This window comes from Mytilus galloprovincialis, chromosome 2 (genome assembly GCF_965363235.1).
Source record: "Mytilus galloprovincialis chromosome 2, xbMytGall1.hap1.1, whole genome shotgun sequence".
NCBI classification, from domain to species: domain Eukaryota; kingdom Metazoa; phylum Mollusca; class Bivalvia; order Mytilida; family Mytilidae; genus Mytilus; species Mytilus galloprovincialis.
In genome coordinates this window covers 48,496,425-48,520,622 of record NC_134839.1, presented here as the reverse complement: position 1 = coordinate 48,520,622, position 24,198 = coordinate 48,496,425, and the positions used below count along the sequence as shown (strand labels likewise).

The 24,198-nt window shown below is 32.4% G+C and overlaps 2 protein-coding genes across 6 annotated transcripts in view; both read left to right on the top strand.

The window, feature by feature from the left end:
• Nucleotides 1–1,478: 1,478 nt before the first annotated feature.
• Nucleotides 1,479–12,293, top strand: LOC143063740 (uncharacterized). 2 transcript variants are annotated; one of them, XM_076236095.1, is made up of 5 exons: nt 1,479–1,612; nt 3,432–3,730; nt 5,401–5,520; nt 9,413–9,476; nt 11,050–12,293. In XM_076236095.1, exons 2-5 carry the CDS (start codon nt 3,448–3,450, stop codon nt 11,090–11,092), a joined length of 510 nt encoding a protein of 169 aa, XP_076092210.1. In that variant the 5' UTR covers nt 1,479–1,612; nt 3,432–3,447; the 3' UTR covers nt 11,093–12,293. The 2 variants fall into 2 exon arrangements, with proteins under 2 accessions (XP_076092210.1, XP_076092211.1); XM_076236096.1 differs by lacking the exon at nt 1,479–1,612 and adding an exon at nt 2,696–2,795.
• Nucleotides 12,294–12,557: 264 nt separating this feature from the next.
• The window catches only part of LOC143063739 (uncharacterized), a 29,118-nt gene continuing 17,477 nt past the window's right edge, over nt 12,558–24,198 (top strand). The window contains exons 1-5 of one of the 4 annotated variants that reach the window (XM_076236092.1): nt 12,558–12,796; nt 19,540–19,660; nt 20,781–20,930; nt 21,834–21,911; nt 23,339–23,506. In XM_076236092.1, coding sequence (XP_076092207.1) covers nt 12,603–12,796; nt 19,540–19,660; nt 20,781–20,930; nt 21,834–21,911; nt 23,339–23,506 — 711 coding nt within the window. In that variant the 5' untranslated portion in view covers nt 12,558–12,602. Of the gene's footprint in view, nt 12,797–17,718; nt 18,058–19,539; nt 19,661–20,780; nt 20,931–21,833; nt 21,912–23,338; nt 23,507–24,198 lie in introns of those variants that run through there. The other 3 variants (XM_076236093.1, XM_076236091.1, XM_076236094.1) reach the window with 3 other exon arrangements.

Sequence of the window (24,198 nt, the reverse complement as noted above, 5' to 3'; positions counted from 1 at the left end):
CCCGCAATTACAGAGGTTGGTTATAAAAAATGTTTTACTGTGTTAAAAAAACTTCGACTTAAACAATGAAAACTTACACGTTGGACATGAAATATTTTGTCGATGAAGAAAATAAAATTATGTCACTTCTGAAATAAGTTTGTCGATAACGTAACTTATTCTGACGGTAAAGAAACGCGAATTCGATCACTACTCTGTTACGGGCTGTATATCACGTATCATGATAACACTGTTAAAACTGTAAACTTGTGTTGTTTATAATATAAATTCAAGTTCTTCGTGTACATATTGTCAATATTTCATTTTATTACTTCAAAAAAAAAACAATTTTTGTGCAGAAAATTCAGGGGAGGCAACTGCCTCCCCTGAGTTGCCTCCCCTGCCTCATAGGCAGTTACGGCCCTGATGTGCAATCACATGATTTATTAATTTTTTTACTCACTTATTTACTTACTTTTCAATGCGTTTTAAGCGTTTCGAAATCACAGATGCTGTTCCAATTAATTGTGGCCGCTCCTCTGTTTAAAAATAACAAGTTTTTAAAAGACTGATATACTTTGATAGTATGTAAATAACGGGACCTAAAAAAAGAAGAAGAAACTGGTCCATGCCCTTGGTTTTGAAAAATCAATTGAAAGTTTGGCGGGAATAATTCTGTCTGATTTTTCTTAAAGTTACTAACATTGCCACGTTTTATCTTTCAAAATCTGTGAAAAAATAACAATATTTTTTTTAATATTTTCAAAAATGGCCACTGAACCCATATGTGATATTAATAACATTAACGGTACCAATTTTTCTGCACCAGATGCGCATTTCGACAAAACATGTCTCTTCAGTGATGCTCGTGGCCAAAATATGTAAAATCCAAAGCTTATATAAAAGATGTAGAGCTATAATCCAAAAGTACCAAAAAGTATTGCCAAATCCGTGAAAGGAATCACAGCTTTGCATGAGGGAGATACATTCCTTAATTTTAATATTTTTTTAACATTTTGTAACAGCAAATTTAATAATACAAAAAATCCGTATTTTCATGTCAGTACCGGAGTACTGGCTACTGGGCTGTTGATACCCTCGGGGACTTACAGTCCACCAGCAGAGGCATCGACCCAGTGGTAGTAATAACATTAACGGTACCAATTTTTATCTGCACCAGATGCGCATTTCGACAAAACATGTCTCTTCAGTGATGCTCTTTTTTCCTTCAAAATCTGTGAAAAAATAACAATGATTTTTTAATATTTTCAAAAATGGCCACTGAACCCATATGTGAGATTAAAAGTATGAAAAGAAAAGTAGGGTTAGTGCGTAAAAGAATTTTGAGATTATATGGATGAAACTAGAGGATTCCGAATATCGCCAAAAAGTCAAAATCTAGAGTAGCGAACATCCTTAAATTGACAAAACTGCCCCCTTAAAAGAAGTACTTGCATAGTATACATTAAGTTAGTAATGGACTTCTGGTAATAGACTGGTGATAAGATTCGTTAATGACAACATGATTACTAATCTTGTAATGTTATCCGGCATGGTGTAATTCTTCACAACATTTATTTACACAAACATGTCCCGGTAGTATTTATTTTTAAGTGGACACAATTATAGCTAGGTAAGTTTATTTTTTTGTTTTTGTTTTTTTTTTTTTTAGAACTCGGAGCATAGTAAAATATTTCTAAACAGACGGGTTTATTAATTATTATCATTTTCTTCAAAGATTTATGTGATTATAATAGAGAGAGAAAAAACGTTTCATCAGTTTCTGACATCATAAGATATGGAAAATAATATTAGTTTCCGTACAGATATATCATGCTAGCAAGTTGTATTTGCCAAATATACCGGTTGGGAGGTAAACAATGTGCTCGACCCTTACCCCCTCTAAATAAAATTGATAAAAACTACATATTTGCATATTCAACCTAACGAATAACCAAGGACCCCCCTCACCTACCCCTTAAAAAGAAATAAATAAAACCAAAACATTACTTTCTAAAAGAAAATTGTAACCACCAAAAAATGTAAAACTGAAAAAAATTACACAACAAATGTTATGGGTTCAGTTTGTTAACTTTTATTTAGACATTCCTCTCCTCCACTGTATAATACTGCTTGTCGTTTTGTGTTTAGTACATGTATAGATCTGAGTCCTCCCCTGTATAATACTGCTTGTCGTCTTGTCTACAGTACATAGATCTGAGTCATCCCCTGTATAATACTGCTTGTCGTCTTGTCTACAATACATAGATCTGAGTCCTCCCCTGTATAATACTGCTTGTCGTCTTGTCTTCAGTACATAGATCTGAGTCCTCCACTGTATAATACTGCTTGTCGTCTTGTGTTTAGTACATAGATCTGAGTCCTCCACTGTATAATACTGCTTGTCGTCTTGTCTACAGTACATAGATCTGAGTCCTCCACTGTATAATACTGCTTGTCGTCTTGTCTACAGTACATAGATCTGAGTCCTCCACTGTATAATACTGCTTGTCGTCTTGTCTACACAGTACATAGATCTGAGTCATCCATTGTATAATACTGCTAGTCGTCTTGTCTTCATTACATAGATCTGAGTCATCCATTGTATAATACTGCTTGTCGTCTTGTCTTCAGTACATAGATCTGAGTCATCCACTGTATAAAACTGCTTGTCGTCTGGTCTTCAGTACATAGATCCGAGTCCTTCCCTGTATAATACTGCTCGTCGTCTTGTCTTCAGTACATAGATCTGAGTCCTCCACTGTATAATACTGCTCGTCGTCTTGTTTTTAGTACATAGATCTGAGTCTGTAACCGTTAGTATGGAATCTTTCTTTCAGCGTGTATTCATGTGTATTTACGATTTCATCCACCAAAGAGAGCTTTCACATGTTTATTACACATTGTGACTTGGGTGGAAAGTTGTCTCATTGGCACTCGTACCTCATTTCCTATTTCCATTTACTGTTAAATCATCAGTATTGAAATTCCGAATATATGTAATGCAAGCTTGTCCATGCATCCCCCTTTTGAAAATCAAATGGTCGTATCCTAATGCTCATGTTTAACTATAGGGCCTTAAGTCCAAGGTCCCAAAATCAGTCGAAGGATGAAACTAGGTCCGGTATGGAAAATGCCATGTACAGGAGAGGCGACTACTGCGAGCTCACCACGATCTGAATTTATTTTAGATCGCGGTTAGCGTGGTGCGATCGTGGTCTAGTGGGACTGGGGCTTAAGAAAGAAACACAGTCCTTTTAAAAACGACAATATGATAAAGCTGCTACAAGATTGAATAGCGAATCAATGTAATATATTTTATAAAAAAAATGTCTGAATGACAGACACATTTCCTTTAATTATGTAGAGATAAATTCCTTTTTGTGACAATTGTTTCCCATTCAGATAACTTTTAAAAAAATCAGTATGTAATACTTTTTCTCTCTCTAAAGGTATATACGAGTAACGATGTCTGCTGCATTGAGTATATTGCTGTTTCTCGTGACCTTTATCCAACATGGTGCAGCCCAGTATAACTCGCAATGGCAGCAAAATGGTGGAATGGTACGTGATAACAGATTGCAACAATTGCCATTAATGAACATTCCAGAAGATCAAACGTCTTATGAACGAAGTGTATTTTCAAGAAATAACAACGAACGTGGAAGACAAGGTTTTACGGATGATTTTAGAAGACAACCTCGTAATATTGGTACTACAAAAGACACAGATATATCCTGGAAGGATTACAGTAATTAGCAATTTTTTTCTTCTTTCATTTAATAATTCAGTCTGTACTGTTTATTTTCAGAAAAAATGGAAAATATATTTCAAAATGTAAAAGAGATTAAATTTATATACAAGTATCACAAGTGAAATACTGCGTATTTGAGATGATTCCCTGGGATCGTATGGGCAGTACTCAGTGGTTGCGTTTGTTGCTGTATATCATGTTTGTTTTCTTCGTTTATTGTGTTTTACATAAATCAGGCCGTACTTACACAAGGCTCAAAATTTATTCGGACAGTGTCCCATTAAACTACTCAAAAAATCACCGGCTTTTTACCACAACTTTAGTCACAGGCACTTGTCTTAAAATAAGATTACCTATATACTTTGATATAACACGTAAAGTATTTAAGTATTTTTTCAAACAAGTGCATGTGCTTTTAGTACCCGGGTTGTGCGACCCAACCCCATGAAATTGACAGTCACATAGCTTAAATTGTTGACCCCTTTGGCATATTTCTTTTTAATTTAAAAAATAAAAAGCTATAGGGTATAAATAAGATGTACCCAAAACTTTCCCGTAACTTGTAAAACAAATAGATATAAGATGATGTGGTATGAGTGAAATGAGACAACTCTCCATCCAAGTAACAATTTATAAAAATAAACCATTACAGGTTAAGGCACGGCCTTCAACACGGAGCCTAACTCACACCGAGCAGCAAGCTATAAAGGGCCCCCAAATGACTAGTGTAAAACCATTCAAACGGGAAAATCAACGGTCTAATCTTTATAAAAAACAAAATACGAGAAATACTTATGAACCACATCAACAAACGACATCTACTGAACATCGGGTTCCTGACTTATGGTAGGTGCAAACAAATGAAATGGGTTAAAACGATTTAACATGTACAGTTCATTTTTACTTCCAGAAATACCATTTTGCACCAAAATTTTTATTGAAAACTTGAAAAAATGAACTTTAAGGTCAAATTAATTAGATTTGATTATGTATGAATATACCTACACCTTTGAAATCTTTATTTCATGGAGAGAGGAAATGACCCTCATAAAAATAAGGAGATGTGGTACGGTGCCAATGAGACAAATATCCACCAATTGAAAGATCAAACGATGTTAATTTAATCGATTATAGACAACCAAACTTGTGGATAGTAACAACAAGAATAGTATCGAATTTAGTTATACAATTATGGATAGCGAATCAGTTATGTGAAAAAAAAGTATATTTTAAAAGGAGATGCGGCTCAATGAAATCGGTCTCTTCCTTTAGTAGTATAGATTATATCAATTACATATGTTCATTGTGTTTTAATTTGTACGTTTGTTATGCAATCCAATACACAAATAGGTAGTAATCGTCTGCTTTTCATTTGAGCGGACTGCAAATTTCGAAATCGGCCACATTTACGACGGACTCGAAAGTGCGACGCTATAAATACGATAACAACACTATAGTTATAGCGGCACCTAGAGCGATGCGTATACACAATAGTATGAACCCGGAGCTTACTTCGAGTCAATTCTTTTCTTATAATAAGTATTAAATATTACACATGAAATAAAATGACAGCGCATTAGGAGAATATTTGTTAATCATAAACTTGAGAATATTCTCTCAAAATGATCAAACTTTAAGTTAATGTTATCTTTTTCTTCAAATTGCAGTGCAAAAAAGCATGAATATAAGATTTTGTGATGACTATGTGGCAGGCTTGGGGATAGCAACAAAAATGGTATCGAATTCAGTTTTACGGCTCTGGTTGGCAGATCAGTTATGTGAAAAAAGTATGTCATTACATATAGACTAATAATCTGGAATGGGGGAGGGGTCCTTCATTTATGAATTCTGTAATGTTTTGTGTCAATTTTCTGTATTCTCTATGTGTTTAGCACATTATTTATTCTGTATTCTTTATTTTAGCAGCGCATTATGTGATATAGATACAATGGATGTCAAACGCTCAATTTCAATAAATTAAATATCACAATTAAATGGTTAAAAAATTTAAAAAAAAATATCATATAACACAACACGTCTGTCCTTTAAGATCTTCATATTATCAGGCATCTGCATATTATCTGTTTTTACAAAATATATATTCGAACTTATTGCTATTAAAATTGAAAATGGAAATGGAGAATGTGTCAAAGGGACAACAACCCGACACAGAGCACATATATAGTGCATATAATAAATATGTTTCCTAAATTTCTAACAAGAAACAAATTCTATGCATGTCACGATTTTCTAGCATAGGAATTTGTGCAAATAAACGTTTGTAAAAGTATGAAATAAAACAGATGGAATCATATTATATTGATTCTATTATATAAAACAAAAATGGACAAATATATGGAATATTATCCATCAATAATCCGATAATAAACGTCCAAACTCGTTTTTATTACTCAAAATACCCACAATAACAAAAACAGAAAAACAAGGGAACAGGGACAACAATGACAATTCAGGGATTAGAACCTAAAGAGACAAATTCTTAACTTTAACTCATTTATCTTAACCATAAAACCTCGTGGCTACCAACTCATACTATACATTTGCCTATTATGTATATATAAAGGTACAAGTCCGGTGTTTCCGTTGTACCGATGTATATCATATATTCATTTTATATATATATATATATATATATATATATATACAACTCGTCTAACATCAACCCAACAATGTTAGATCTGTAAATTTGCTTTCGCAAATTTTTGGTTCTTCCCTCGCCGGGATTCGAACCCATGCTACTGTGATAATCGTGACACCAAATCGCCTGCACTGCAGCCGTCCCGCTAGACCACACGACCACCTGGGCTCTCAAAAAAAGAGCTTTCGCTGGCCGTGTGTTACCTTTCCTCGTCAGTTTTAATCTAGCGGCGTACTACAGTACATGATATATAAGGCATGAAGATGTTATTGTTACAGATCAGCTAAATTATCTATAGTAAAGGATCTTACAAATTAATGTAATATACAGTCACAGAAAATAATTATATTTATAAGTACGTCTGAGTCAGTGACAACTCTACAACAGATGTATCCATCGGATCGCCATCAATGATGGTGATACATGGCTGTGTACATAATGTATATACAACTCGTCTAACATCAACCCAACAATGTTAGATCTGTAAATTTGCTTTCGCAAATTTTTGGTTCTTCCCTCGCCGGGATTCGAACCCATGCGAGGGAAGAACCAAAAATTTGCGAAAGTTAACATGTTAGACGAGTTGTATATACATTATGTACACAGCCATGTATCACCATCATTGATGGCGATCCGATGGATACATCTGTTGTAGAGTTGTCACTGACTCAGACGTACTTATATATATATATAATTTCTCGCTACATTGAAGACCTGTTGGTGACCCTCTGTTGTTGTTTTTTATTTGGTTGGGTTGTTGTCTTTGCCTTATTTTCTCTTTTTTTCTTTCTTTCTTTTTTTTTCCATTTGTTCGGCACATTTTGTCATTTATTCTCTATTCATTCTGTAAACCTCATCAAAACCCTCATAGTTTATATTACTGTTATGTCTGTAAACCTCATCAAAACCCTCATAGTTTATATTACTGTTATGTCTGTAAACCTCATCAAAACCCTCATAGTTTATATTACTGTTATGTCTGTAAACCTCATCAAAACCCTCATAGTTTATATTACTGTTATGTCTGTAAACCCCATCAAAACCCTCATAGTTTATATTACTGTTATGTCTGTAAACCCCATCAAAACCCTCATAGTTTATATTACTGTTATGTCTGTAAACCCCATCAAAACCCTCATAGTTTATATTACTGTTATGTCTGTAAACCTCATCAAAACCCTCATAGTTTATATTACTGTTATGTCTGTAAACCCCATCAAAACCCTCATAGTTTATATTACTGTTATGTCTGTAAACCCCATCAAAACCCTCATAGTTTATATTACTGTTATGTCTGTAAACCCCATCAAAACCCTCATAGTTTATATTACTGTTATGTCTGTAAACCCCATCAAAACCCTCATAGTTTATATTACTGTTATGTCTGTAAACCCCATCAGAACCCTCATAGTTTATATTACTGTTATGTCTGTAAACCCCATCAAAACCCTCATAGTTTATATTACTGTTATGTCTGTAAACCTCATCAAAACCCTCATAGTTTATATTACTGTTATGTCTGTAAACCCCATCAAAACCCTCATAGTTTATATTACTGTTATGTCTGTAAACCTCATCAAAACCCTCATAGTTTATATTACTGTTATGTCTGTAAACCTCATCAAAACCCTCATAGTTTATATTACTGTTATGTCTGTAAACCCCTTCAAACCCCATCAAAACCCTCATAGTTTATATTACTGTTATGTCTGTAAACCTCATCAAAACCCTCATAGTTTATATTACTGTTATGTCTGTAAACCCCATCAAAACCCTCATAGTTTATATTACTGTTATGTCTGTAAACCCCATCAAAGCCCTCATAGTATATATTACTGTTATGTCTGTACCCTCATAGTTTATATTACTGTTATGTCTGTAAACCCCATCAAAACCCTCATAGTTTATATTACTGTTATGTCTGTAAACCTCATCAAAACCCTCATAGTTTATATTACTGTTATGTCTGTAAACCCCATCAAAACCCTCATAGTTTATATTACTGTTATGTCTGTAAACCTCATCAAAACCCTCATAGTTTATATTACTGTTATGTCTGTAAACCTCATCAAAACCCTCATAGTTTATATTACTGTTATGTCTGTAAACCCCATCAAAACCCTCATAGTTTATATTACTGTTATGTCTGTAAACCCCATCAAAACCCTCATAGTTTATATTACTGTTATGTCTGTAAACCCCATCAAAACCCTCATAGTTTATATTACTGTTATGTCTGTAAACCCCATCAAAACCCTCATAGTTTATATTACTGTTATGTCTGTAAACCCCATCAAAACCCTCATAGTTTATATTACTGTTATGTCTGTAAACCCCATCAAAACCCTCATAGTTTATATTACTGTTATGTCAATTATTGTAAACCCCATCAAAGCCCTCATAGTTTATATTACTGTTATGTCAATTATATATTGCTGTTACATTTCATTTGTATTCAAACACATTGAAACAATTTTCATTTGTATTCAAACACATTGAAACAATTTTCTACATTTGAAAATGCCTGTACCAAGTCAGGAATATGACAGTTTTTGTCCATTCGTTTTTGATGCGTTTTGTTATTTGATTTTGCCATGTGATTATGGACTTTCCCAATTGATCTTCCTCTAAGTTCAGTATTTTTGTGATTTTACTTTTGACAGAATTTTGTTGAAATTCATTGATTTATTCTAACTCAAATACATCTTTAAAGCACATTTGTTTTCACTGTGAAAACAGTTTTTAAATTCTTCCTTTAGAAGAATTTTAGCACGCATGGTTTTCAACTTTAGACCAATATCAGACAATGATATCGAATTTTGCCATGCATATGGACTCAAAGTTTGAGGTCTCTTTTTTGTGTCATATCTGTCATATAGCTCTTCATACATCCTTGACTCAGTTTCAAAATATTTAGGATTGAGACCCTTTATATTATAACTTGTTATTTTCATATTTTTGATTTTAAAAAGTAGAAATACAAAAACGAGTGTTATTTTCATATATTTATCCACTTCCAGTGATATTTGACTATATGATGCCATGGATGACGAAAAGGTTTTTTGGATTCGATTTCGCAAAATGGTAAGTACTATTAATAGTTATCAAAGGAACCAGGATTATAATTTAATACGCCAGACGCGCGTTTCGTCTACATAAGACTCATCAGTGACGCGCAGATCAAAATAGTTATAAAGCCAAACAAGTACAAAGTTGAAGAGACCCAAAAATTCCAAAAAGTTGTGCAAAATACAGCTAAGGTAATCTATTCCTGGGATAAGAAAATCCTTAGTTTTTCCATAAATTCAAAGTTTTGTAACAGAAAATTTATAGAAATTACCATTAAAACTTTTTAAAACTGAAAGTTGTGTGCAATTCGTTCTATAATCAATATATTTATACGAATGTGGATATTTTGTCAAAAGGAGTTGTGGTTGGATTGCCAAAAAGACAAATTTCCACAACAAAACCATAGGATAAGGGGAGTAATCAACTTCCAAGCAAGGACCGAAGCTCATAAAACTCGGCAACCAATACGGCAGATGGCAATGGTGTTAAACGCAGGACTTCGGGAATGTCCGGAGAGCCGACAACCTTGCTTCGGAAGTTGGGGATTAACAGTCCACTGGTAGAGATATCGACACAGTGGGAGTCATAACATGAACAGTACACATTATATGCTCCAGTTGCACATCTCGATAGTAAATGTCTCTTCAGTGGTTCTTGAGGTCAAATTATTTAAAAATCCAAAACTTATTAAAAATTGAAGAGCTGATAATAAAACCAAAAATGGACAGAAAGTATAGCCGATGCCATGAAAGGAATCAGGGCTTTGCGTAAGGAAGATACAATCCTTGATATATAACTCGTCTAAATATCAACCCACCAATGTTAGATCTGTAAATTTGCTTGTTCTTCCCTCGCCGGCTACTGAGATATCGTGACACCAAATCGCCTGCACTTCATCCGGCGCGCTAGACCACTCAACCACCTCGGCTTCACAAAAATAAAGCTTTCGGTGGCCGAGTGATACCTTTCCTCGTCAGTTTTAATATAGCGTCGTAATACAGTACATGATATATAAGGCATGAAGATGGAATAGTAACAGATCAGCTGAAATATCTATATATATATATATATAGAGAGAGAGAGAGAGAGAGAGAGAGAGAGAGAGAGAGAGAGAGAGAGAGAGAGAGAGAGAGAGAGAGAGAGAGAGAAGGGTCTAATTACAGCACAAACAACATTTCCCAAAAGAGTGAAAAAGTATATTTTAACAAAACGCATTTGACTAACAGGTCGAACAACTGATGTTCTTACACCCTGCTGACTGTGGTTTTTTATCCAACGCAATCATAGGTTTGAACGTAGTTTTCAATTTAGACTTGTATATGTATATATATGTATATCTGTCTGTCCGTCCTTCTGTGTGGACCAACTTCTTTATCCTTTGTTTGATTCATTTAAAACTTTGCAGAATAAAAAAAATAAAATAAATGCAAAATTTAAACTGTACAAACTCTACATTATGTATGTGCCTGTATGTTTTTTGGGTCCACTTTTATTCTTATATTATGTTAATGATATATCTTATAGTGTTAGTTTCGATTTTGTATTTTTAGTATATATGCTGATGATATCACATTTTCTTTTCTTATAGGAAACCCGAGGTAATATATGAAAAAAATAGAAAGGAACTCTAGTCTTGCAGCCAATGATTAAATGATAAGAAATTGCCCCTTCGTTTGGACATAACTTAGTATATTGTCTTTAGTTCAAATCGCAAAAGTTAGCAATTTTCATCTCAGCTACAATAACCATATTATTCTAGCTAAAAACGTGTAAAATACAGGCCTACACGTAAACAGATATTTGTCTGAGTAAATTATTGTCAGTAATATTTTTCAAAATGTGGATGCAAGATTGAAGTTCTTTTATATACATGGTCGATGTCTATCAGAAAATTCTAGAAAATCTTTATTTACTGCTTTAGCGTTATGCATTTTTATTGTGTATACGAGTATTTCAAAATAAATCTGTTAGATTTTGAAGATATGGAAAATAGAACCTCGGTATATTGTACAGCTGATTCCATTGAGTGTGTAGGTAAAGGTAATATCTTTGGTTTGCTTGCTTTCTAGCTAAACCGTGAAGGCATTATTAGGTCAGGAAAACTACCCTCCTTTAAATAGACTTGTCCGACAGATAACCAATCGATCTGTCTGTAGGACTAGGCTACTTCGAAAGGAGGGTGTAATGTTCTAAATAGTATTGATGTTAATAGAGTCAAATAACTTTGACTGAACTATGTATATACAATATTTTATAACAAAAGCCCATTCTATATGCAAAGCATTTTCATTATAATCAAATAAAATTGAAAATGGAAATGGGGAATGTCAAATACTGATGTTTCTTAAAGTAAGGAAATCGAAGGAAAACGGGTCATTATTAGCCATTGACCGAGAGAAAATCGAAAATTTGCGGCTGGGGCAGACGGATGGACGAACGAACGGACGGTCGGACAGACCAGAAAACATAATGCCCCTCTTCTAACGTAGGTGGGGCATAAAATAAAATTGTTAGATCCTATAAGTGCAGATGCGCATAAAATTAGGATGTTTCGATCGATTTATTGAGGAAAGATATATGTTGTCTCCCTTATTTGTTTATATTCATGAAATACTTCACACTTTATTGAGCTTTTTACCTTCGAGCTAAGACATTTTGTTAAAATCCTGTGTTTTACATTTTAGGACTATTAGACCACAACAGATCAATATGGAAGTTATTAGAATAGAACATGGTCGTACTTTGTTTACTTTGATACGATGTAACAAGTTATTTATATTAGTATAACATTTTGCATGTAGATTTTTTTGTAAAATAAAAATGCTAAGTTTTTCTGATGTTTTACTGGTCTTTCATTCCTTCATATACATAAAAAGTAGAATATTCCAGATGACTATCAAGATATTGCATCTACTGTTTATAACCCAAATGTAAAGTTAAAGGCTTGGCTAATTTTATCCAATTTTTACTGAATGAAAAAGTATTGCATTTTATTTTTACAAAACTTTAAGGCCAAGAAGTGCAGCGGTATAAAACGAAAAGAAAATAAATCAAATCAAAATAAAAAATTGTCCCCCATCGACGTCAAGTGAATTCACCATATTGTGACGTCAAACTTGTCAATGGAAACGACATTGAAAGATGGAGAAAAGAAACAGGAGAATAAAAAAGACCGTAAGGATAAAAAGACAGAAAAAGAAGAGGAAGATAAAAAGGACTGTAAAGATAAAAACACAGAAAAAGAAACATAAAATAATAAATGTGAAAGATATACAAAAGAAATATAAAAGAAAAGAAGTCGTCTGTTTTACATGGACAGAAAAGGCGGGATACCAGTAAGTATGTCGATGAACAAAAGAATTGTAAGGAGCAATCTAGAAAAAAAATTCAATTGATGTTTTTAAAATTTGTAAATGTTATTTATTTGATTTAAATATTGGGGTAAATTCCCCTTTGAAAGGCATCATACCGGTATCAGTCGGAAAAATATAAAACGCGATGAAATGTACATTACTTGTTTAAAACCCGCACTCGATGGTGAATAAATACGAAATATCAACAATAAGCATAAAACATAATGATTTAAAATAGGTTTCAAACAAAAAGTATTAGCAAGTGAAATATGTTTTTTCTTTAAATTGTAAAAGAAATACGTTTGAGTCGTTCGACGCTTCGTTGTATACATTGGAAACAAGAACAGGTTGAAAAGGTCGTATGAATAATTAAATCTAGTTTCGGCAATTGCTATTTAAATATTCATGAGGAAAAGCGATATCGTGTCAGTGACTGTATATGACATACAAATATACAGTCAACACATTTTGAGTGCTCAAATAGAACGAGTGCAGTATAAAATAATGTATACATCTATGAGACACAAACACAATAAAACTAGGTACAACGAATGTCGCTATATACACGGACTTTACTCTCACCTTTTATTAATACCCGTGTTAAAGATATATTCGAAATCAAAATTATAAATTATTTCGCAACTATCTTTTTTTTCAAGGTTTCTTTCTAATATTTACGCTTTCTTAGAGAGAAAATTATATGTCCGCCCCGTTGAAAAAGTAGAGGTGCATATACACTATTCCCAATGCAAGCTTGTAATTGTAATGAAATAAGGCAAATAAAGAAGCATAATCGGGATGGGGGGGGGGGGGATGTATAAGGCAACGACCATTTAACTTCAAAAGGGGAAGGGGGTATTTTTTCTCCTTAAAATATTCTGATTCCCTATACGTATTTTTTTTTTATTGTAGTGAAGCAGATGACAAAAATAAATTATTCTGAATCCAGGTTTTCCCAATACCTTATGGCGTTAAATTTTGAAGAAAAAAATTATTTTGATTGATTACAAAAAAAATACCTATTTGATTGAAGAAAAACAATATTTGCAACCCCCGGTCCCCCATTCCCCCCCTTTTAGCCCTTTTTGCTATTTTTGCTAAATGGTTGTTCTATAAGGATATCTTTTATTTATATTAAATATATCAGACGGGAACTTATAAACGGATAGTATGCCCATAGCGTCTGAAAATACATTTAATGCTTGAAAGCACAGAACATTAAGAAGTATGTTGACAGGGTTTGGGTAGATAACACAAACATGCGGCTAGGTTATACTGGTGTATTTTTTTCAATATGGAATAACAAAACATTGCCTCAAGATATTTTTGAACAAGCCCGCAAAAACATGTGACGAAATTCTTAAGGGCATCAAAAACCTGAAAAATGATAAAGCATTTGGGGATGATCGTATAATAAACGAATATATCAAGTCTACAGCTAGTTTATTCATTGGCGAAAATTTATCGCCTTTTCTTTTTTCTTTATTTTTAAATGATCTTGATTCTTTTTTTCAAAACTGTTACCTAGAGGGCCTAAAATCAGTGTCAAAAGAGCTTGAGGAAAAACTTGACATTTTTAAAAAACTTTTTATCATTCTGTACGCTGATGATACTGTTTTGATGGCCGAATCAGAAACTGAACTCCAAAAACTTTTAGATTGTTTCCAAGATTACACAGATGTATGTAAGCTAAAAGTTAATGTTGATAAAACAAATGTCGTGGTTTTTTCAAGGAGACGACCATCATCACGGTAATTTTCAATTTTTATTTAATGGAAAAAAAACTGGATATTGTTGATGAATTTAACTACTTAGGAATAGTTCTAACAAGAACAGGCAACTTTAATAAAACAAAACAGTTTAATGTAGAAAAAGCTAACAAGGCTCTTTACGAAGTGTTAAGACTAGGTCGTCTACATAATCTTTCTATATTTAATCAGCTGGATTTATTTGATAAAATGGTAAAGCCAATACTACTGTACGGTTGTGAAGTATGGGGTATTGGCAATAACGACATAATTGAAAGGGTACATCTAAAATTTTGTAAATTGTTATTAAGTCTGAAAACATCTACACCCTGTTATGTGATTTACGGGGAGCTTGGGAGATATCCTATAGACTTGGACATAAAAACTAGATTGATTTCATTTTGGGGGAAATTAAACTCTGGTAAAGAGACAAAACTATCATATATTTTATATATCAATAATGTCTTTTAATGACAATGTGAATTTTTCATGGTTAATTCTGAACGAATGTGGTATCCCAAATGTATGGGACTCGCAATCTTTTATAAATTGCAAGTGGTTAGTTTCATTCATCAAACTTAGACTTAAAGATCAGTATGTACAAGTCTGGCATTCTTTACTTGAAAACTCGCCAAAAGCACTAAATTACAAACTTTTTAAAGATTTTTTTTTAAAAGAAGGTTATTTTGAAATTCTTGGGAACAAACTGTCTATTGATTTTTGTAGATTTAGGACCACAAATCACAAGCTCCCTATTGAATAGGGTAGATGGAACAATATAGTTAGAAACAATAGAGTGTGTCTTCTATGTAACAAAAATGATATTGGTCAGGAATTGCATTATATATAAGAATGTAAATACTTTGAAGAAAACAGGAAACATTGTCTGACACATTATTATTATTTAAAAAAAATGCAAATATTGTCAAATAAAAACAGATGATGTCTTTAAAAAACAAATCAGAATTGATTAAACTATGTAAATTCATAAAGATTATTTACACATATTGTACATAATTGTCTTCTCTATACCTGTTTATTGAGAATAAAGATATATATACGCCCAAGACATTTATATCTCCTACAGTCGCCTTTCAATCTTATAATTATTCATTTAGGTCCCATTAATTAATACATCAATATCTAGTACGTTAACTTTGATACTTTGATAATATACAATTCCTAAAACAAAGGAGATGTTTGATTATTTTAGAAAATGACAAAAAAAAAAAAACAAAAAAAAAAAAAACAAAAAAAAAAACAACACACAATTATACCTAACCCTGCGTATCACTGATATTTCTTCAAAGTAACCAATAATATCCAATAAACTGTTTTCAGATAACCGATTTATGATTCCAGAGCACATACTTTTTGACATGTTACATGTAGGCCAAACATAAAATAAAAATTGTTTAATGTTGCATACCTATTCACATCAAAAGCAGCCTACCCGAGAAATGTAAGCCACAAATCATTTAATTTTTTTTTAAAGTCTAAAACGTGTTACTTATGTTGTTGACCAAACAATAAAAAAAAATCCCTACATATATACCAAATCCTTCAAGACATGGGTAGGCGACATTAAATAAAGAATTTGTTTAGAAGGTCTTTATCTACCCTGTAGTGGGACATTCTGAGACTCGGTACAGTAAGAGCATCTCAAAGACGTTAAACCAAGCTTACAACTGGTGAGGTTGGGGGACCCATCTGAGAACGGTACAGTAAGAGCATCTCAAAGATGTAAAACCAAGCTTACAACTGGTGAGGTTTGGGGGACATTCTGAGAACGGTACAGTAAGAGCATCTCAAAGATGTAAAACTAAGCTTACAACTGGTGAGGTTTGGGGGACATTCTGAGAACGGTACAATAAGAGCATCTCAAAGATGTAAAACCAAGCTTACAACTGGTGAGGTTTGGGGGACATTCTGAGAACGGTACAGTAAGAGCATCTCAAAGATGTAAAACTAAGCTTACAACTGGTGAGGTTGGGGGGAACCATCTGAGAACGGTACAGTAAGAGCATCTCAAAGATGTAAAACCAAGCTTACAACTGGTGAGGTTGGGGGAACCATCTAAGAACGGTACAGTAAGAGCATCTCAAAGATGTAAAACCAAGCTTACAACTGGTGAGGTTTGGGGGACATTCTGAGAACGGTACAGTAAGAGCATCTCAAAGATGTTAAACCAAGCTTACAGCTGGTGCTGTTTGGGAAGAAATTAACAGTTTTCCAGTGATTTCATCGTGTATAGACATCATAAACCAGTCGTATAACTGAAGTATTTAATAATTTATTTTTCTGGACTAAGCTTTATTTCAAAATCTGACAAATGTATTTAAAAAATAATAGCAAATTTATGCCCCTCTTGTTTGAACAGAAAATTAAATGCACTCATCGTTTTATTGTATACTTAAAAGAAAATTATGATTTGATACTTTAAACCACTTGAAAGTAAATAATAAAGTAAACAAATGCGAACATAAGCCTTGAGAAACGTTAAATTGTGGGCTAAGAGTACACACTGGTACGGGGTTTGACTTTCCATAAATGGTTAATATTCAAAATATCATTTATTGTGCCTTATCTTGTTTCCTTATAATTATAAATTAAATGAACGAGAGGATATAAAGGATAAAGGGCAAGGTCGTAAGAAAAAGCATCGATGATCGAAACGGCACATTTGAACCACAAATTCTTTAAAGATATCCAATGATTTTTAACAGGCAAAGGGTATTGATTTTCAAAATTATTATTTCCCTCGAACTTTTCCCAAAGAAAGAATGTACTAAGTTTCTACACTGAACATTATATCAGTTCCCTAACCAAGTCAGACAATCAAACTTCTCGTGATTTTCTTCATTAATTTCGATCTCCGAATATGGATAAACTATTATATATATCATATAATAGTAAATTTTATACCGATTTTAAGGTAGACTTTTAATACCGTACAATAATTATTTTAGGTCAAAAGTAATAAACGTTAAATTAACATAAAACTTATGACGATGCACACTCTTGAAAATTTAAAATAGAATCCGATAAGGGTTATCGACTATTTTGTTACACCCATAATCACTATTGTTTATAAAGTAATTGGTTTTTCGTCTATTCTCACTGCTCATGCATAATAAATACTGTATACAACCAAGATAATTCAAGTTCATGAATCTGGAAACTTGACGCTAGATAATAGTTGCTTTGCGTGCAAAAAAGAAAACAAAACTAAGTAATGATGCTTCGGAAAGTCTTCAAAGGAATTAATAATGAAGAAATGTATGGAAGCACGGCGACTTTGTTTGTTTCTCAATCAAATATTGCAGAATCTCGCGGGACACGCTTTTTGCGGCAGGAATCTATTCTAAGGAAAGAAAATAAAGCAATTGTTCATGAACTCTTAACTAATTTTAATATGGAAAATGCCAAAGAGAAACATATGGAAGCCAAAGTTGTGGAATTTTCTTGGGATTCTAATGAATTTAGTTTTGATTCGTAAGTTTTTAAATGATACAAAAGTACATTAAGGTATACCGGGTGTCTAAATTAGAAATGATAGAATTTCTTCATACTTTGCCAAAATGTAGTTTTCATTAAAATATGTTTAAAAATATAATAAAAATGATAGGTCACCGCGCATTTTCTCAAGTTACAGATTGTGACAAAATGACACATTTTGTATGGATTATACAGGAAAAAACATCATTATATGATTAAAAGCTAAACTAAATGATAGAATTGTAAAATAAAATACGAGAAGATAGCTTTTAGTAAATGCTTTGAGAATATCAACAGTAAAGATAGGGTCACCGTAGGTTTTTTCTGGCTAGAATACAAAATAGCAAAATTCCATGTAGATTCCTTCAGAAAATGCACTATTTCAGAGTTACGGTAACCGCCCCTGTCTATTTCATAAAAATTAAAAATAAAGTAAAAATCATCTACACTTTTACCAATATTAATATTTAAAATATAATCGTTTACATTTGTTCTTTTAAATGAATATTCACATTAGTTATCTGCATTCCTGCTTAAAATTGTGCTAACTTGTTTAAAATCTGGACCTTAAATTCTCTTTTTTTTACAACCCAAGATGGCAAAAGATACTCATACTAGCAGACTATTTGAACCTTTCTAAGTTTTTGTTGAGATAATTTTACATGTGTTGTTATATAGCTCTGAGGGGACTTTTGATTTAATCAAAAATGTCCAAAACCATTATTTCAAAACGATTGTTTTTATGCTGATGTCTATAGATCTTTATAATCATTGAACAAGAATGATGGCTGGCATGTGTAGGTAATTATAGTTTGTTTAATTTATGTTTGTGTTTTCGAGCTGGCTAGCAGTTAGGTTTTGAAAATGACCAAACGCAAAACTAATTCATAAAGCAGACATAATCTTAATTGAAATACGTGACTTTTACAATTTGATATTTGTAATAACATAAGCAACACGACGTGTGCCACATGTGGAGCAGGAGCTGCTTACCCTTCTGGAGCACCTGAGGTCACCCCAAGTTTTTTGTGAGGTTCGTGTTGCTTAGTCTTTAGATTTCTGTGTTGTGTCTTATTTTCGATCTATGAGTTTGACTCTCCCTCTGGTATCTTTCGTCCCTCTTTTACAACTGAATATTTGAATGCTATATATGTATCAATAATTGTAAGAGAGGGAAACTTTTACAACTTACACATAAAACAAATCAAGCTAAAAAATTTATCAAAACTCTCACCTTAACAATGTTTTCTTTGTCTTGATAATTGTTTTACATTCCAATTTACTTCCCTTTATATTAGTGTTTATTTCAGCATTTCGGAGATATAGAAACATGTAAATGTATTTATTTGTTAAAAATCGCCAATAGAAGTGAACACATGCATAAGATACGAATTTAAACAGAGATTTAACGGGTAAAGATTGTATGCATTTATCAAGATTATATCAGATTAATTCTATACTGCCTTCATTTTTTTATAGTGCACTGTCCACAGCGAAGGTTCGTTCCAGACTTCAACACCTAATGGGAACAGATGTCATCAGAATAAATGACAAACGCTATATAGATAAAATGTTTGAAAAGCTCGAAATAGAACAAGAGGTAAGAAAAGAATGACACGGCGCCCCTCTCTCTCTCTCTCTCTCTCTCTCTCTCTCTCTCTCTCTCTCTCTCTCTCTCTCTCTCTCTCTCTCTCTCTCTCTCTCTCTCTCTCTCTCTCTCTCTCTCTCTCTCTCTCTCTCTCTCATCTTCAGTGATCCATGTTCAATAAATATTTGGTTCATCGATACAATTTTAAATAATTTAATCCATGTACATTAATAAAGCGACTAGGGACATGCAATCAAAATCAAGCGGTTTTAGATTAACAATGATGGTCTAATCAATATGAAGTTAATTAATTTTTTAAATATTTAGATAAAAGTATTCTCAATAGTATAATTCCTCATGAATAACATCTCTGTTTTCAAATTAAAGTTCATTTACAAACATTTCACCCTTTGACACAGAGAATTTAAAGTCTTCATCGGATCGAGCCTTTGTTGTTCCTTCATTTTCAAAATACAGAAGAATTTCTACTAAAAATAGTTATTATAGACCATTTGTGTCTGTGTTCTGTCCATTTGTCACAATGAAATGAATATTGGATATTTCATTTTTAACGCTTATTCCGTATATACTGTCCTAGAGCATCACTAAAACGACATTACTTTTCTTAACTGCAGATCTATGAAGAAGAATTTGAACCGTTTAATGTTATTATGACTTATCTCAATCTGAAAGTCATATTTGAGGCCCTATAGTCACTAGTCAAAAGCGTACACCTCACTGCTAGTTTAAGATACCGCCAAACAAAATGTATGAGGCTAGTAGAAAACTATTTTATATATGATTTTTTTCTTCAGGGAAATTTTACTTACGGCATTTACATATTATATCTGAAATGCGCCAGATGTGCAACGAAATTGATGCACTACATTTATATTTATATCACATTTCATCACAATTAGCTGGCAGTGAGCTAAAAACCACTTTTAAATATGTGAAAATGAAATTATAACTGCATTTATTCCAAACTAAAAGATCAAAATATGTTTTTCAGGATCGAAAGCTGAATTTTTCATTAACAAATGCATTTTACAACTCGTCAAAAAAAAAAGAATTGATGTGGATATTGTCAATTTACATATTTTTTAAAATATATTGTTAACTTTAATTAAAGGCAGAAGTTTGCAAAAAAGAGCAAGCTTTAGAAGATGCTGAGGATGAACGATTGCGTAGTCTCCAGTTGAGTGGTGTACTCCCAAAACCCAAACAGACACCACTTCAAGTAAAACAAAAACGAGACCATATGAAACTATCGGAACATAAGGTTTGAATTATTAGAACTCCAACAAGTATTATAGCGGTGGGATTTTAACTTTTAGTTATGTGAAATAATTGATATATATTTGCTTTCTTTGGTTGTCCTAGTGATTTAAAGACTGGTTGTATAACAATGGGAACAAATTGTGCTCCTTTGAAATGGAGATTTTGGTTTGCGTTTATCAGACAGAAATTCAAAGACGCACAATAACCAAACGAATTAAACAGGAAAATACTTACATCAGTTCACAAATCATTTCACAGAAAAATTTAAATTGAACAATATGAACCCAACCACAGTTCTTGCTACACAAATAGTGTGAATTGTTCTTCCTCTGATATATATAAAAAAAAAAATGCTCGTACGTGAAAATCAGATTCCACGTTTTTTTCTGTCTATAAATAGGCAGTGTTCATATTCATATTATATATGATCTGATGTGTAAGATACATGGACACTAGACGTTAAACACCAATGCACCATCATTATTTACTATAAACATGAAATAGGTGGTAATTGAATGCAAGTTCTGAAAAACTTTTACGTACTTCAAAATGCTGTGGCTATGAGGTTTACATTTACAGGGAACCGAGCCTATCCTACGTAGTATGTATATCATTTTACCAAAAATTCTAATAATTTGAGAAAATTATAGAAAGGAAGATGTGGTGTGATTGCCAATGAGACAACTTTTCTCAGGAGACCAAATGACACAGAAATTCACAACTAGGATTCTTCAAAATTACGGCCTTCAACAATGAGCAAAGCTCACAACTCATAGTCAACTATAAAAGGCCTCGAAATGACAAATGTAAAACAATTCAAACGAGAAAACTAACAGTCAATTTATTCCTGCAAAGTACTTAAAACAATCAGCACAACGTAGAATAATACCATGTATAATTACAGAAAAATAAAAATAAACAAGTTGAAGAAATAAACGAAGAGAGCGTAATTTTGACAGAGGAAGAAACCAGTGATAATAGAGTAAGTCTGCATATGTATGTCACCTTTTTTTTTAATAGTCTAATGTTTTAGAATATTAATTATAATCTGCAGTATTATACAGGTAATGAATAAAAATTTTGGTTTTGCATCCGCAGCATAATACAAATAATTAGCGAAAATGTTTGTTTTTTCATCTATAGCATGAAACAAATTATGAGCGAAAATGTTTGTTTTTCGTCTGTAGCATAATACAAATAATGAGCGAAAAGTTTTTTCATCTGCAGCATTACACAATAAATGAGCGAAAATGTTGTTTTTTCATCTGCAGCATTATACAAATAATGAACGATAGTGTGTTTTTCATCTGCAGCATTAAACAAATAATGAACGAAAGTTTTTTTTTTCATCTGCAGCATTATACAAATAATGAACGAAAGTGTGTTTTTCATCTGCAGCATTATACAAATAATGAACAAAAGTGTGTTTTTCATTTAAAGCATAATAATACAAATAATGAACCGAAATATCTATATTTAATCTGCAGCATAATACAGATAAAGAATGAAAATGTGTTTTTCATCTGCAACATTTAACACAAATAATGAGCGAAAAGGTCTGTTTTGAATCTGCAGCATAATAAAATTAATGAACGAAAATGTTATTTTCATCTAAAACATAATAAAAATAAAGAACAAAGTGTGTTTTCTTCTGCAGCATTATACAAATAATGTGCGAAAATGTGTTTTTCATCTAAAGCATAATACAGATAATGAACAAAAGCGTGTTTTTCATCTAAAGCATATTAATACAAATGATCCGAAATCTCTGTATTTCATCTGCAGAATAATACAGATAAAGAACGAAAATATTTTTTTCATTTGTAACATTTAATACAAATAATGAGCGAAAATATCTGTTTTGAATCTTCAGCATCATAAAATTAACGAACGAAAATGTGTTTTTCATCTAAGCATAATAAAAATAAAAAACGAAAGTGTATTTTCTTCAGCAGCATTATACAAATAATGAGCGAAAATGTACGATAGCACCAATTAGAAAACATACTTTTGTTGGACATACTACTAGTAATTAGAAATATAATATGGAAGGAAGGATATGTTGTACGACTTCTTATGGTACAGCTATCGCAATCAGAGGCAGACCAAATGAGAAAAAAAAAATGCAGGTAACAGTACGGCTTTTTACGAGAAGCTTAACTCGTACTGTACAAGAAGCTATATACGGCCATGGCATGGCAAAATGTAGTACAATTAAAAGAGCTACAAGAGAAAACCATGGAATTTACTAAGTCTTTTTTTCTATTTTCGAATGCAATTGATAGTTGTTTGGTTGCTCAGATTTAATTTTTCTGTATGTTCACTGAAAAGGTCCCGTAACAGCTGTTTACATTGAAATGTAAAAATAAAATTATTTTCTAAAAATATTTATGGAGTAACTTTCAATAGGAGGTGACGACTCAAGTTGAAATAATAGAGCAGTCAAACATTGACGATAGGACAAAACCAAAAGTTACCAAAAAGGTACAGTGTTTAACCAAAGATCCAAAAGGCGACTTGAAAAATACAGACCAATCTAATCACACTGGTGAAACTATAAGTAGCAAAGAAACCGAGGTATATACTTCAGAAAATTGTATTATGTGATATTATTCCAAGATGATTGAGTTATTTTTAACACATTTTATTTTTTTGACAATAATATGACCAGACAATACGATTTGTATTCCTTAAAATGTTTATTATCATCATTTTACTTTAAAGAAAGTAAAACATACATACTAGATTGTAAAAACAACTGTTTTAATGTTAGTTTATCAAACTTTCGGTAAACAAGTCATCAATACATTCTTTAAAAGTGCTCATATATACCTGTGCAGTGACTTTTCAGCAGATTGGCAACGTTTAACCATAACTACGGAATTCCATTTAGTACTTGCATGATATGAATTGAATTCCTGATCAGGAATTTTAGAAAATCGTGATAACAGGTTTATCGATTTTGTAATTCGATATCACCATGGAAGTATTATACTGAGTAATATAGTGATAACGAATTAAAATATATTTTTATCATATACTCAAATTCATGGTCAGAGGTTAATTTCAGCATCATAGACTGATCCGACTTGAATAACAATTAATTCGTTATCACAAATTTAAAAAATCGTGTGATGGCCAAGATCTGGAAAAGTGTACTGAATAATTTCAAGTCGGTATTGTCCATGTATGGTTTAAGAAATAAGTGATGCAATCTATACTGTGAGGGCTAAAACACCACGAATATAATACCTACTTATGTTAAAACT

Excerpts from the sequence above, each read along its gene's own strand:
- LOC143063740 (XM_076236095.1), top strand. The coding sequence starts at position 3,448 with ATGTCTGCTGCATTGAGTATATTGCTGTTTCTCGTGACCTTTATCCAA. Across the intron at positions 3,731-5,400 it reads TATATCCTGGAAGGATTACA|TGCAAAAAAGCATGAATATA; the intron begins GTAATTAGCAAT and ends TTCAAATTGCAG. Across the intron at positions 9,477-11,049 it reads GGATTCGATTTCGCAAAATG|GAAACCCGAGGTAATATATG; the intron begins GTAAGTACTATT and ends CTTTTCTTATAG.